The sequence below is a fragment of the Ursus maritimus genome, unplaced genomic scaffold, assembly GCF_017311325.1.
Source record: "Ursus maritimus isolate PB19 unplaced genomic scaffold, ASM1731132v1 scaffold_32, whole genome shotgun sequence".
NCBI classification, from domain to species: domain Eukaryota; kingdom Metazoa; phylum Chordata; class Mammalia; order Carnivora; family Ursidae; genus Ursus; species Ursus maritimus.
The window spans coordinates 24,893,985-24,909,711 of NW_024425786.1; the positions used below are offsets into that span (position 1 = coordinate 24,893,985).

The window sequence follows — 15,727 nt, forward strand, 5'->3', positions numbered from 1 at the left end:
ACACGGGGGAGACAGGAGACTGAGCAGCCATATTTTGGTTTCCTCCTGCCCTCCACCGTATCGCTGCTCTACCCAAGCCAGAGGGTCAGGCAACCGTGGAGGCGCGTAGGAACATGGACTCTGGGCCACAGAGCAAATGCCCTCCGTGGTTGCCAGGATCCCAGACTGGCTTATTCGCNNNTGCCTTTGTTGCCTCTGTTCAGGCGGCCTGGTGGCTAGATCTCTAGGGTGATGCTGGGGCGGTTACTCAGTCTGTATCCACCCTGGGAGATCGGCTGGCTTCCGTTTAACCAGGAGGCCAGGCCAAAGATCTAGTCTAATGAGGGAAGGGACGTGGCAGGGCGGGAGCACCTGAGAGCCACGGTGCCCCGGGGCTATTTCTCTGCCATGGGCCGTGAACCACCTTCAGAGGGAAAGGGGACCAGAGTCTATTTGTCGTCTGGCATTTTAGAAGGGCAGTTCACTCAGCTCCGTTCATCAAGCTCCGAGTCTTCCGCTGACTATTCAAACCACTCATGGACCCAAAGAATGTGCAAGAGGCAGATGGCATCCCACGAAGATGGTGTTCTCTAACAGTCTGTTAATTTCGTCCCCGGAGAGGCCGGCGCGCCCCCGCTCTGGGCTTCTCACCCACAGAGCAGCGCCCCCTGTCCTCACCAACTCACACTGCATGGAATCAGCTCGGGGTGTTTTGTTCTAGTAAGCCATTTTCTTGATTCTTTTATATCTCCCTTTGGTCTTATGCTTTCCCTGCAGACATTTGATTGTGCCCTTTTTAAAGAGCCCCTCACTCTCATTCACTCTTTTCTAGGCTCTGACCCCAGAAAAGCAGCTCAGGCTACAACCCTGTTCTCTTAGCTTCATTTCAGACACATCTTGAAAATTCGATTCTATACACTTTCCTTTTCTTCTCTAACTGGTTCAAGTTTTGCCACTCAGAGGTGCTGGCATTCAAAACTGAACAAGGTCTCATTTCCCCAAACCCACCATCTTGCCTCCGAACACCCCAATGTGAACCCCCTTCTAACTAAGGGGGGGGGTGTCACACAACACCAGGCAGGGACACAGCTGAGTCTGTGTGTGGACCCTTCTAACCAAGGGGCCTTGCCAATTATTCCTAACCACTGATCCTTTCTGGACCGTAGGAAGACACTCAATCCTAGAAAGAAAATGGCTCTGATATTCTCTTGGGGGAAAATCAGCAAGGAAAGAGCAAACTGTTTACATTTTTGGAAATTTTACATGGAAATGTAAAAATATTCTAATACACATCCAAAATATACTTAAAAAAAAAAAACAAAAAAAAAGAGGGGAAAAGAAGTAGTCCGTACCGGGAAAGGCTCCGCCCCCTCCTGGATCACAAACCCTTCGATAACATGCGTCAGGATTTGGGGTTTCACAATGGCCTGTGGTGGTTTATTCTCACCATTCTGGGGGGCAGTGCCGGTGATGCTGGAGGCAGAATTTCCGTTCCCTGAGGTCATGCCGGGGCTGCTGAGGTCGGTCAGTGCATGAACAATGCCCTGCCCTGTCTCTGTACAAGGGAGAGTAGGAAAACACAAGCAGGGGAGGTCAGAACCAGGTGCAGAGCAGCAGAAGGACAGCAGGGACTCAGCATGTGCCTGGCTTTTTCCACGGAGCCAAACGACAATGCAAACCAAGCAGTCCCCTCCCTCAGTGACCTATTTAAAAGTGGTAGGGTCCATGGACATGCCACCAAGTGCGACTATAATCAGCTCCGCAACGAGGCAGCTAATCAGCTAGCAGTATTTCTTAATTTCCCAACTGTGCTAAAAACAGTACGACCAAGTTAAACAGACAAGAATTCTCTTTGGGGAGTTAAGACCTTGGTCAACATTGATCTGGACAAACAAGGTCAACTTCAGTTCAAGGGAGAAAACGTATTTAAAGTGATGTTCTACAACGAAGACGAAAGGCTGCACTAGATATAGGGGCTTGGGGTATGATGGGGTTTTGTTTTTGTTTTTTTTTTTTTAAAGATTTTATTTTTATTTATTTATTCGACAGAGATAGAGACAGACAGCGAGAGAGGGAACACAAGCAGGGAGATGGGAGAGGAAGAAGCAGGCTCATAGCAGAAGAGCCTGATGTGGGGCTCGATCCCAGACCGCCGGGATCACGCCCTGAGCCGAAGGCAGACGCTTAACCGCTATGCCACCCAGGCGCCCCAATATGATGGGGTTTTGGGGAGAGAGAGATTACACCTTCTATGAAGGTCCACAGAGAAGGATTCGATTCTAAGCATCCTGTGAAATGTCAAAGTACTGAACCCCAGAGATGAACGCCAAGGGAACAAGAGGGCTGGGCCCCAACTGAACACAGTGCTTTCCGGAGGCTGGTTATCTGGGGTCATGCGCTGAGATACAAACACATTCAATTTCGCCCCAAGGTCGCCGAGGCTGTGGGGCTCTAGGCTGCATCTGCTGGCCCCCAGCTCTTGATCGAGCCCCCTGCCCTGTTCTCAGCTCCACACGGTCTGGTCCTCAGCCAACCACAGAGTCCTCCCCTCTGGGGACACTCCTGCCTGAGGTCTTCCCCCACGGGCTTGCTGGCCTTCCCCTGAAGGACCAGACAGAGCGCTCTAAAAGGTGTGCTGAGGGGCGCCTGGGTGGCTCAGGTGGCTCAGCGTGCAACTCTTGATTTTAGCTCAGGTCATGATCGTGGGGTGGTGAGACTGAGCCCTGCGTCGGGCTCCCTGATTGGCAGGGAGTCTGCTTAAGATTCTCTCCCTCTCCCCCTCCCCCAACTTGAGCACCTGTGCTCTCTTTGTCTCTCTCAAGTAAATAAATAAAATCTTAAACAAACAAACAAACAAACAAGTGTGCTGGTCTCCACTTGGCCAGCCCCTCTCTTGAGCTGCTCCACGCTTTAGAGGTACAAAACTTCTTTACCTCCCTTTTGCCACCCCCTCCCTGCCCCTTTCCAGGACCATTCTCTACCACCACCAACTGTATGAGCTGAGGTTGCCTGTAACCTGGAACTTCCTAAAAAATAAAAGAGAAAGAAAAAGCCATTTCTTTATTGCAACAAGCCTACTAATATTAAGTATAACCTGCGTGTGTTACATACTTGAAAAATGATTTTAGTACATTAGTTAAGTGAGTTTTGTATAAGACTTTTTATGTTGATTCTCTTATTTCCTGTAAAAGACTGAAAATCCCACCAAAGAACGGGAATTCAGTGCCTGACATGGAACATGGAAAAGTAACAATAAACTCATTTTGGAAAAGGTTTATAACCGGTTCATTTTCTTTCTAGCAGCCCTAATGCTTGATAAACCAGAATAAATCTTGTTTGATGAAAAAGAATGTACTGTAACCCATGCTGTCACTCCTCAGATTTCCGTAATTCAACGATAATTTCAGAGCTGAGCAGGAGTCATCCATGAGACACGAACAACGAGATGGTTTTAAATTGATTTTTGCTTGAGACAGAGTCACGCCGGCAAGCTAGAAAGATTCTCTTAAGTGTTCACAATCATTTGAAAAAAAATTTTTGACAGCTTTGACTTTACGATAGAGATGGAAATTTTCCCCTTTAGAATTAGTCTTTCTGCACTATAAAGATGTTTGGCAACAACAACAAAATCTTTCCTTAACTGTCCATGAATAACAAGCAGGACTGAGTCAATCGAACTGCATCAATCAAATTAAATTTCTCTGCTTTTAAATTTTAAACATTTAAGCCTGCATTTACATGGTTACATTTTCTTTTATTTAATATTTTAAATACGCAAATATATATTTTACTTAAAATGATAAATGTTGTTAAAATATAAAACCGAATAAACGTTAACATTTTATTTTTAGACGGTGCTTATTTCCTTCTGGTGTAATATCCCGATTTCTCTAATGGGCTACAGATTCTATAATCACAAGATTAGAAAGCCTGGTTCAATCCCTTACCAGCGCTTGGACCTTCTCTATCATACTCCTACCCAGTGCTTCCTGGGCATTTGTTTGAATACCTCCAACGACAAAGGAACTACCTCTGGAGTAGTCTGCTCCCACCGTGGATAGTTCAATTAAAAAGTTGTTCTTTACTATGAGCCAAAAACCCATCTCCTGTTAATTTCTGCCTGCCCATCCTGGTTCTGTTCCTTAAGACCATGCAGAACAAGGCTAATCATATTTGTATAATGGGCAAAAACACGGGCTTAGACCTGGCTTAGAGACTGGTCTTTATCACTCAAGTGAATTAGGGGCAGGTCCTCAACTCTCTCTAGGCCTCGGTTTCACTAGCTGTGAAATGAGGACAATTACAATACCTCCCCCACAGTGCTGGGTGGCTCTGCGGACCACATGAGATAATCCAGCAGTGGCCGGCTAGGAAATGCTCAAGAAATGCTCTTGGTGTCAGAAAGCACATCATTCACGACCACAGTGTATCTTCTCTCCTCTAGGCCAAGCTCCTTTTGCTGCTTCGACTATTCCTTGAACAAAAGGCTCCAAGTTCATCATCATCCTATGTGTCCTGTTTGTGTCTTTTCAAGTCAGGGACCCGGTCAATACTAACACAAAAATCAAGTGCATTGATCTAAGAGATTGGATTGGTACGATTTTGGTTTTGTTCCTTTTAAACACGGTCACATTCCTGACTGAGAGCACAGGAGGAGGGGAGTAAGCGACTCCCTTGTTTTAGTTTAGAAAATTAATCCATTCTCCTTGAATTCTGGGATCATTCCCACCTCCGGCTTTTCATGGATATTCATCACCAAACTGCTTCTGATATCTTGTCTCCTTTTATGGGATCCCTGCATCCTGGCTTGATTCTCCTCCCCCACCCCCTTCCCTCCTGTCTCGCAAAGCGCTGTCTATTAATGTGCATCGGGGCACTGCGAGACGGGGCGGCGCAGGCATAACTCTTGAGGTCAGATTCTTTCCTAGTGCCAAATACAGCAGTGAACAGACACACTGGTTCAGTAGCTCAGAGTTGACGGAGCCGATACTTAACTCCGGGGAGCAAAGACGCTTTGGAATCTAAGTTTTTTAAAAAGGATCTTATTAAGCAGGAGAACAAATAAAATCCCTTCACCCTAAAGTTAGAAACGATCACTCTCCATTATAACTCTGGGGCAGGTTGCAGAAGAGACGGAAGCCAGGGGACAGAGGGAGGGCGATTGAGGAATATACAAAGGTTTGCAGTCATCTTGGAGGCCAAGGCCCCCTCGTCTGCATTAGGAACAATGGAGTTGGGGCTATTTCTGGAATGACCAAACACAATCTCACCCCCTGCCAAGCCCAGCATGCTGAGATTAATTTAATCTACTTCCCCGCTCTCCCAGACTGCTCTGCAGCCTGCTTGAGGGAAAGCAGCTTAATAGGGAAACTTGCAGAAACCTGTCCTGCCGGCTCTGAGGCCAGATGAAAGATAAAGAAAGACTCTGTCTTAGGAATTCTTTGTTTCTGAATTCTCTTGACCAGTCCTGAGGCTGGTGCTGCTGCTAGAGATTCCCACAGGTCTCAAAAGCCATTACACACAGCTAGGCACCTGAATCTGAAAGGTGGAAGCCAGGACACCATGAGCACGAGAGGCTGCAGGAGGGAAGGGGGGCCAAGCTTTGGTGGTGGTGAAGGTGTCGGGAGGGAGAAGCTAGCCTTTAATGAAGCTGCCCACAAAGGGCAGTCTTTAGATAGGAATAACAGGACAGTATGTTCTGGGGAAGCTGTTATATGTCTCAGCCTCTAGGCTGCTTCTCAGTTCTGGTCTCATTCATAGGCTCTGGCAGAAATAGCCCTTACAGGGGCCGGATAAAACAGGAAGAACCACCCAGCAGCCTGGTTGTGAGATTCTCTGCTGCAGGGTTGGTCCCTTCTGCTAGGCAGAGCAAGTTTCTTTAGGCAAGCGCTGTCTTGTCACCTCTGTATCTTCAGGGGCTAAACCCCATGCCTGCTCTAGGACAGCTAGTTAATGTCTGTTAAACTGGATGGTCTAGAACCCATGGTCTCAGTCTTTGCCGGTCTCCCTAGTCTCAAACAGGGCACTTGGCACCATCTGAGATTTGTAAATTACCTACTGAGGCTATAATGATTTGAGAATAGTCAGGCCAGTGCCTTCTACAGGACTGGCATTCTGGGTACCTGGTTATAAAGAACAAGAGCTACTCCTTGGTCCATTTCTTCTCATTAGGGTGGGGATTTCTTCAGTAAGAAGGAGCATTAAGTTGCCCCAAAGGCTGGAGTTCTGGATTCCCTGGCCCCTTTGAAATATGTGTGCGGCCTCCAGGCATCCGGAAAGGCATGATGACCTCTAGAGTCAGAGGCTGGGAGGCTCCTATAAAAATGGCCCCGCCCACAGGACAAGTCACTAGGTGTCCAGAGAGGCTGAGCTCTCCTGCCCACTGAAGGTAGAGGTCTGGCTGGCTACAGCTACGCAAAGCCTGGGCCATTTTAGAACCAGTTCTGATGTTCTTTACCTGTGCAGATTTAAAAAAATCAGACAAAAAAAGTGAATAGAAAAGTAAAAAACAAACAAACAAAAAACCAACAAAACCAAAAATCAGTGATGCTGGAGTCTGGTTTGGGACTGACTGTTGTTATGGGTATTTCAGATGACCTGGCAATTCGTTGTGTTTGCTCCTCAAACGAGTCATCTGGAAGACCTGACCTCAGAGGAACCAGAGGGCAAGCTGCGCCTCTTCTACCCATCAGTCAGCCTGCTCCGTGGCTTTCGTCTCTATTTTCTCCAGACGGGAGGTGTATTTTAATTGACAAGACTTCTAACTACCCTTCCTTGACTGTAGCCGGAGTGAGCCAGAGCTAATGGAGTTAATCAAGAATTTAAGGAAGCAAAGTAGGTGATAACATGGGTCATTTGCTTGCAGCAGATCCTGCCCGACAAATGGCAAAACAAGGCTGCTTATGCAACACGAAGCATTCTCTCCAGGCCCCTGGCTCTGAATTCACGCTCTCCGTGCCTCAGCTTAGCAGGCCCAGTCACGGGGCCAGGCTGGGGGACAGCAGGAGTCCCACAGCCCTGCTAGCTCTGGAGACAGCCCGTGTGGAGCACCTGCAGCGTGCCAGCCCGGGAAACCGTATCCAGGAGGCAGGAGGCGGAGAGCAGCTGGCCCGGTGGGCGGTAGCACAGCACAGCGAGCGGAGGGAGGTGACGTCCGCCGGCCGCGCTTACACTCTCTGCAGTTCTATTTGGGCGCCTCGAGAAACTGGCGCCATTCGGAAAGGGAGGGAGGTAAGCTATTTCATAAACGCCCGTTTGCTGGCATCCCTCCACCGCCCCTGCGGGAGGTGGGAAAGTGAAGCGGGGGAGGGGGTGGCGATGAGAGCGAAAGGGGTGGGTAGAAATAGGTGGGGGGGGACGAGGAGCGGGGGAGCGAGGGGAGGAGGAATGGTGGCTCCATCCCGGGACCCTGACTGAGTCCATCAATCAAAGAGATTCATCTGGTTAACAACCTTCTTTAAAATGCAAATAGACACCCGCGGTCATTCACACCTGGCTGTGAAGCACTTGACAGATAAGCAGAGAGCTCTCCCCCCGATTTCGGGGCTGCAGGCTTGGTGGGAGGGGTGCGAGGGGCGAGTGATTATTCTGGATCACCGACCGTAGAGCACACAGGGCCGGAGCCTAGCCTCTTGATTTTCCAGATGAGGAGAAGTGTGCGTTTGAGAACCAAGGCAAGAGTGGATGCCACGTACGTGGAAGGCAGTCCACAACACGCGCAGAGGGGCTCGTAGCACGGGAGAAATGACACGCCCTGTCCCGCCCCGGGTCCCGAGTACCAGAAGGCAGGAGGCCCCGACGCCCAATGTTTTAAGCTTCTCGATTCCGCCAAGGCCCCAGCTGTCAGACACAGAAGAAATCCTTACCTCGAGGACACACAGCAGGCTCCGGCCCTCACCATCCTGCTCCTCGGAGTACCTCCCGCGCTCTGCCACCCAGAGCAGCCCGCTCTCACCGAGCTCTCTCGGGGGGCGTTCTGGGCACCAGGCTGCGCAGTCGCGGGAGGGCAAGGCTCGGTCCGGGCCTGGGTCCCTGCAGGGGAGCCCGGCCGGCAGAAGGAAAGGGAGGCCGAGCCGCTGTCGGTGTCACAGCCACGTGCCCCGGTGAAGTCTGGGCCAGGAGGACCGGAGCGCAGCCGCGCTCCCCGGCTCGGCAGCATGTGGGCCGAGCGGCTCCGGCCAAGGCGTCCGGGCGGGCGGCCCCGCCTCCCCTGGCGGCCATTACCATACAGCTGACGCGCCCGCCGTCTCCGAGGACACAGGCGCAGCGCGCGGCCCTCCTGACTCACCCACAAGCCCCGGCTACGGTGTACATAAGCTGAATTGTCAACAGCTGAATGTTTTCCAAGCCGCCACCCCCGGCTACGAAGGAAGGACTCAATGGAGCGCACGGCCGCCCTCCCCCACGCAGGTCAGAACAACGGGAGCGCTGGGGGATTTCCGAACAGCTGCGGGAACTGCCGCCCGGCCCGCAGACGGACCGCCACGGGGTCCTGGGGCAACCGGACCGCGCTCAGCGGCAGCACCTGCAGGACCACGGGGTGACTGCCCACGGGACGGGTCCATGCACCAGGGAAGAGCGGCTACCTCGGACTGCAGGGAGTCAGGGAGGGGTTTCAGACTTCTACTTAGACGGAGCCAGGCCCGCGGGATCCACTGCTGTGGTTGCGGGCTCCGCGATGGTCTCCCACCAGAGTTCTCCGGCAGGTGCTAGGACTTCAAAAGACACAATGTCTGGATCGCGCGGGACAGGCTCTACACTGGAGACCTTAAGATCACAGAAGATGGACGTCAGAGCGGCAGAGTGGAAGGAGTGCTGGCTCTGGGTCGGAGCCAGAGCCTCTGGGTCCATATTCTGCAATCTGGTTACATCTTTGATTTATCTGTGAGCTTCAAGCACTTGGTACCTGCTCTGAGCCTTAGTCTCTCCATCTGTAAAAATGAGGATCACACTGCCTATGTTGCGAGGTTACTGTGAATATTAGAATTTTTATATGTAAGATGCATGGCACTGATCTCATTTAGAAGCTGTGCAAAGCGGCTGTTAAGACTCTGGGATCAGAAAGCCTTTAGGCTTAAATCCTAGTTTGTAATCCTGGACAAGTTACTCGAGGCCTTAGTTTCCTTATCTGTAAAATGGGTACTTAGACCTGTCTCACTTGGGCCACAGTAAGGATTAAATAAGATAAGGCAGGAACAACACAGTGGAACAGGTTGGACTTGGCCTTAGGAGGGCTAACATCACTGAAACCTGAGGTATTAGGAAACCTGCCTTAATCCCTTAATCTCACTCTCACAGAGGCTGGCTTCTTGTAGCTCCAGGGCAGAGCTATTCTTCCACGGGCCCAAACTCAGGTACCATTCATGCTCCTCAGACACCCTGCTCTACTCAGGGTGTCCTGTTCTTGCCCTCTCCGGGTTTGGCTTCAGGAAGAAATGTTACTGCCACAACAGCAACACAACAGAAATGCACCTGCCTTCAGGGCGAACCAAATGTCTCAATTCACCTTCTACAGTCTTTAATCCCAAGGATGAGGCAACCACCTCGCTCCCTTTTCTATATAGTTCTTTCAGAGTCTCAGGGTATGACACAGAGCAGAACCCCAGAAGCCAGACAAGGTGACTGTGAAGAACCACTTTACCTACAGAGCAGTAAATTCATGGAATTTGTAAAGCCAGGAGGTAGTTTAGCCCGTGAAAAGAAGTTAGTTTAAAAGGCTGAAGATAAAATTGTGGAAGATGGGTTTCTAATAGTTGAAAAAAAAAAAAAAGATAACTAGAAATGTTTAAATTCCTTCATTATTTTCAGGTTGATAATAAGGAAAGGCCACTATGTTGCCTGATACGCTGCCTCATTTATTTACCAACTGCAGGCACACTAGTATTCCCAGATAAATGAGACAGAGAGGGGGAGAGGGAAAGGGAGGGAGACAGAGAAAGTGGGGAAGAAGCTAAGCCTCGGCTGTCTCGCCAATATAATGGGATAGATCATACTTATCTTGCAAACCAATCCTCCTGACCATTTTTGCTCATGGCAAACATTCCTCTCTCCCTTCCTAAAATCATCGTCCGAGTCTGCAATCACCCGACTTTGCTCCCAATCAGCTGATAGTACAGATTAATACGGACTACTGGAGGCTTGAAAACATGGACTTCACTGATTTTTGTAAAAACAGTATTTGACTGGCATTAATGTTTCAATTTAAAGCGTCCTTTGCTTTGATCGTTTAAACATGTCTTAATATAGACTGGATGAATACAGATCACACCAGATTTGGATTGTATGGATTTAGGCCCCATATGGATGGTTTCGAATATGCTAAGGATATCAGGAAGAGGGATACTTATACACTATTTGAGACATAATAGTCATGCAACTAAAGCCTAAACAATAACCCCCAGTGGTCAAGAGCTCTCATTTTCTTGCCAACCGTCTCAAGCCTGGTCCTCCTGACCTACTGGAGAAGAGCTGGTTATGACACAGCATCTGACAGGCATCTCTTTTTAAGAGAAGCTATAATAAATTCCACTGCTGAGAAGAAAACCATCTAGGAAGCAGATATTTGCTTTAAAGGCAGCCCTAATAGCAAACCGAGACTCACTTCAACATCTGGATTTCTCTCAGAACTGGCAATGCCTTTTCAATAACAATCCTTTCCTTGGCGACGTCGAAAGAACGTGCTCTTCTTTTGGACTTATCTAAACTAAAAAATCATTTGGAAATTGAAAGAAAAGGAAAGCACATCCTTTTTCACGAACTATAAATAATCTGGAAGGGGAAGGGGAAAAAAAACCCTATTAAGTTTATCATGCTGGCTGGAGATGGTCTTACAATGAATCACACAACAACAATTTATTAAATTATGTGCTATGTTTCTTACTACACTTTCTTTCTCCAAAATCTAACATTCTTAATTGTATAACTCGTGATTAACTATAAAACAGCCCGTCTCTTGACTATGTCAATCACACTCTACTTTTGTTATTGATGGGAAAAAGCCCAGAATCTCTAAGATTTTTGTCTTGGATAAACAAATGGTTGATTATTTTCCTAACAATTCCCCAAATGTCATAAAGCTGAACCAAGCATGGCTTGCCTCTGAGCTTCTCAAATCAGTGGTCTGATGTAGCTGGTAATTCAAACTGAAATTCTGAAATAAGTTAATGCTCAAAATGAAACCTACAGCTATTTGAGATGTGAATAAGTCGTCCCAACAGGCCCACTTTTTGATTTTTTTTTTTAAAAGAGAAAACATGCTCGGAATCTTTAAGTGGTGACTCACATTATAGTTTAAACCATGCCATAAGAACTTTTAAAATATAAATCTACATATGTTCATACATCTACCTTGAGGGGTAGGCCAGCTTTGCTTTCCACCAAACAAGGTGCCAAGTCACTGCAGAGAGAGTCATTCCTGTTACTGGCACAAAGGCCTCATGGGGGCAGATTGCATAAGGCAGCCAGTCCTCACCCTGCTTTTCCACGGGGGTGGAAAACACAATAGCATCTCTCTACCACCACTTTGGCGAGATTCCTCCCGACCACAGAAAAGTCATCATCTTCATCTTCCAGTTGCAAAATGGCACAAAACGAAGGGAATAAAAGAGAAACTATCACTTAGGAAGACTCCTTATTCTCATTTCCCTACTCTCCTCTCTAGTAGCTGTATCTTTTCAGAAGAGAATCTTTTTGAGGATGGGACCAAATCTGTCTGGACAGTACATGACCCTGAAAGCTGGGAGAACTTTACTATAAACTTGGAATGACACAAAAAGGCGGGGGGGGAACAACCCTTGGGAAGTATCATACGAGTGCAGAGCAGCATTACCAGGCCTGGAACCATCATCCCATTCCCCGGTTCTTTAAATTTAAATTTTATTTTGGCTTACTGATCCATGTGAACTGAAAGTGAAGGTCTCTGATAGGAAGTGGCTGAACTTTATTCTGCAAGTGGTTACCAAATGCCTAGCATGAGGCCCACAGCCCAAAGGAGGCCAGAGACATAGAGGAAGAGTCTAAGACTCTAAGTCATCCTCTTTATACATTCACAACAGGGAAAAAAAAAAAGACAAAAAGACATGGACTCACAGGCAAAAAGACACGGACTCACAGGTAGAGGTTCTTAATTCTGAGACACTCACCATTTCTTTTTTTTCTTAAACAAGAAAACCTAGGGAGGGGACAGCCTACGTAAGAGCGAGAAAGAATAGTTCGATTTTGTAAGATCATCTATCCACTTATTCCTCTTCTCTTAGTTTATTCTCTTCCTCTTGGAAAGATCAGAATTAAAGGATCCAAAGTATCTGAGACAGGAAATGAGTAAGGCAGGAAAAAGGATGTGGTCTGAAAAAGAGTGGATTCTGGGGCTGAGCCAGAGCAAGTAACAGGCACAGGGTCATAGATGGGGGAGGGGGCCCGGTGGCAGGAAGAGAAGTCTCGGGATCAATCAGCTTAGACTAGAAAGTCCGTGACAGAGGAGATATGTCTGGAGAAGCATAACAACACCTTCCTAAAAGCTTATCCTCCACTATAATGCAGAGAGACAATGGCTGACCGCCCTAGAGCTAGGAGAATCATTACTGGGACAGAAAGAAGAGCTGGAGTTTCCGCCTTACTTTGAGGAAAGTGGAAGTAATATACGTTGGGTATGCCTGACAGACATAAATTAGAAATTAGTCAGGACCTGGAAGAGAGGTGGAAAAAGCTGGGAGGTTAAGTACATGATGGAATACCAATATTCCTGAAGCATCTATGTGCCACATCTCAGTAAGACAGCAGCTTAAAAAAAAAAAAAAAAAAGAGGAGGAGGAGTGACGACTGGAGAGATGGCTCAAGCAAACACAGTTGGATAACAGAAACCAACTCGAGAACAACAGAAATGTACACCAAGAAACTACCTACTTTCTCAAGACTAAGGCTGGAGAAAAAAAAGGCATCTATTCTTCCAGTGTGTAAAGACAAGCCTGGAAACAGATCTTGGGTGGGCAGGGCGCACATGATGAAGAGGGCCTGGAAAGGGCAGGTGCCAAAGAGCACCATTGCCCATCTGCTGGAGCCTCTGTGAAACAAGCCAGCCCCTGTGAATGAGCCAAGCCAGGAACTTTGGTTCCTGCCTTGCAGGGGCTGGAATTCAAGTACAGCAACACAGGGAAACACAGTTTCTCAGCTGATTCAAAAGTGTGGGTACTTCCAGACACCGGTCCAGATGTTGGGGGCTATGTGGGAAAATCACTTTTATAAGCGCCTAGCACTATATGAAGCAGGAGTCTAATAAAAGTGTGTTGATCTGAGTGAAACCAGAACTACTTAGCTGTGCAGGTATTTTAAGATTCCAGACAGACTCTCCTGCCCTATAACCAACATGGTAAGTTGCTTTCTTCCTATTTCACAGGCGAAATGATACGAAGCCCTACACCCCTGCGACCTATACCTAAGCCCTCATCAACAGACACTGCCACAGGTCTGCTGCCCTGCACTGGAATAAAAGATGGGGAGGGCAGGAGCGGGGGAGAAATACAGGGGCAAGAAGGCATTAGCCTGTAATTTTCAGACTCACCTAGAAATCCTGGCAGTTCCAACATTTGGGTTGACTCAGGAGGGGAAGAAAAATCCCAGGTGAATGATAATTGGATTACCCAGTTATGCCCCAGAGCCAAATGGCTGGAAAAGGCCAGGACAGCAGGGTCTGATACACTTAAAGTGACATTATATTCTAAACCAAAAATCGAGACACTTGGGCTGATAGACAATGGGATGGAATATTTTAAATTGGCGCTGTCCTAGAAAAATCGGGGACATATGGTGGATTTAGGTCTGTTGCTTATTTCACAACGAGGGATCCTCTGGGCCCAATATGCTAATGGAGGGGATTAAAGCCCTAGAATGGGAGATGTCTAGGAGAAAGCTGTCACTGATTTGTAAAGCAGGGGAAAAAAAAAAGTGTGTGTGTAGACCGCACTGGAAGAAGGGGAACATTCTGGGTATGGAGTAGGGAGGAAAGGAAAGTTGATCAGAACTGAAAGTATGTCAGTGAAATCTGTTTAGGTATCCAAGGCGGGGGTGGGGAAGGGACGGAAAGGATTGGGATGGTGGGGGTATCACTGGTACAGACTGGTGGTATCCAGCCATACAGAACTCAGGGGCCAGGAGTTCAGACTGTAGCTTCACCATTAGTTTGCAGCCTGACCTTGGGAAAATTATTTCCCTCACTGCGGACTTCAATTTAAATAGAGAAATCTCACAAATCCTGATTTTTATGTAAAGAATCCACAATTCAGCATACCTTCATTTGGCATGGGAAAGAGAGAAAATGCTCTTCTAAAAATGGAAGACAGGACAGACACAGAACAGCTTGTCCTTTCCATCCAATTAAAAACCTCGTGAGACTGAACTAGATTAAAAACAAAACTCTCCAGCGAAGCCGCAGGCCCTCCAAGCTAGGTAGTCCCCTACCAACAGAGCGCAGCGGATGCCAGCAGCCCTGGCCCTAAACGGCCCGTCCATCCCCCGGTAAATCGCCGTCCCGGGAGGACGGTGATGGGGTGGGGGTGGGGTGTGCGGGGACGGGGGGGGGGGCAGGGGCGCGGACACACACGGAAGCGTTTGGCACACCAAGGTTGACAGAGCGGCTTCCGGGGGAGTGCGGGGCGGGCAGGGTCCCCGACGAGGGGGGGGAGGCGGAGAACACCTCCCAGGCGCCGAGAGGGCGAGAGTCGCGGGCTGGCACCGCCTGGCAGCCGAGCAGGCCCGGGCCGGGAGTGGCACCGGAGGGCGGTGCCCGGCTTCCCGTGCGACGAGCGCCGGCCACGGGCCCCCTCCTGGCGAGAACCCCTCCCCCGCCACGGGCACTGACCTGTCCAGGGCCCGGCTGGGCCTGGCCGGGCGGGGCCTACGCAGCCCCTCGGCCGGGCGCCGCCTCGCGCGGGGTCCCGGGCCCGGGCGGGCCGCCTCCTCTCCGCCGGGAGCCTCCGAGCCGGGGCCCGGGGCTGCCGCGGCGCATCCGACCGCACCGGCCTGGCCGGCGTCAACAAAGGGCGGCGGGGGCGCGAAGCCGGGGCGGGGGCGCGGGCGGCGGCCGGATTGCGCGCGCGCGGCGGGCGCTCGAGGGCTGCAGCCGCCGCGGAGACAATGCGGCGCGTCCGGCAGGAGCTCCCGCGGCCGCCTCCGCCGGGGGCGGGGCGCGGCGCGGGGCGGGGCCTGGTCGCGCGGGGCGGGGTCTCCGGGAGGCGGGGCGCCGGCGCGGAAGCGGGGCCGCGCGCTTCCTTTGTGCGGACGCGCCGGCCCCGCCCCGCGCCCTCCGGAAGGCGCCCCGAGCCCGGCGGCGAGTTAGGGACGTCGGCCTTCGGTTAGGGAGGCGGGCGCCGCGCGGCAAGGACGTCTGCCCGCGGCCCTTCAGAAGTCCCCAGTGGCGTGGCGGACTATTGACTCCCGCCCGGCCAATTCGAAGGCAATAATAATAACGACTAGCAGTAATCGAGTGCTTAGTATGTGTCAAGCCCTCCGTGCACGCATTCCCACTTAGGCTTCACAATAACCCTACAAGTAGTCATTATTCTCCGCATTGGGAACTGAGGATCAGAGAAGTTAAGTAATGACCAAAGTGACCCAGTTACACCCCCATAAACGGGGATAGTGCCTACTCTTTAGGCTTACTGTGAAGGTTAACTGAGAACATTTACACAAATTGCCCGCAGTGCTTGGCACACAGTTGGAGCCCAATAAATGTTACTTCTCTTCCTAAACCACACTG

The 15,727-nt window shown here is 49.8% G+C and overlaps 1 protein-coding gene across 2 annotated transcripts in view; it reads right to left on the reverse strand.

The window, feature by feature from the left end:
• Nucleotides 1-14,925, reverse strand: part of PHC2 (polyhomeotic homolog 2) — a 26,041-nt gene extending 11,116 nt beyond the window's left edge. The window contains exons 1-2 of one of the 2 annotated variants that reach the window (XM_040619225.1): nucleotides 14,831-14,925; nucleotides 1,332-1,534 (exon numbers count right to left, since the gene is read on the reverse strand). In XM_040619225.1, the coding sequence (XP_040475159.1) occupies nucleotides 1,332-1,484 (153 nt within the window). In that variant the 5' untranslated portion in view covers nucleotides 1,485-1,534; nucleotides 14,831-14,925. Of the gene's footprint in view, nucleotides 1-1,331; nucleotides 1,547-14,830 lie in introns of those variants that run through there. The other variant, XM_008694432.2, reaches the window with a different exon arrangement.
• Between the last annotated feature and the right edge of the window lie 802 nt (nucleotides 14,926-15,727).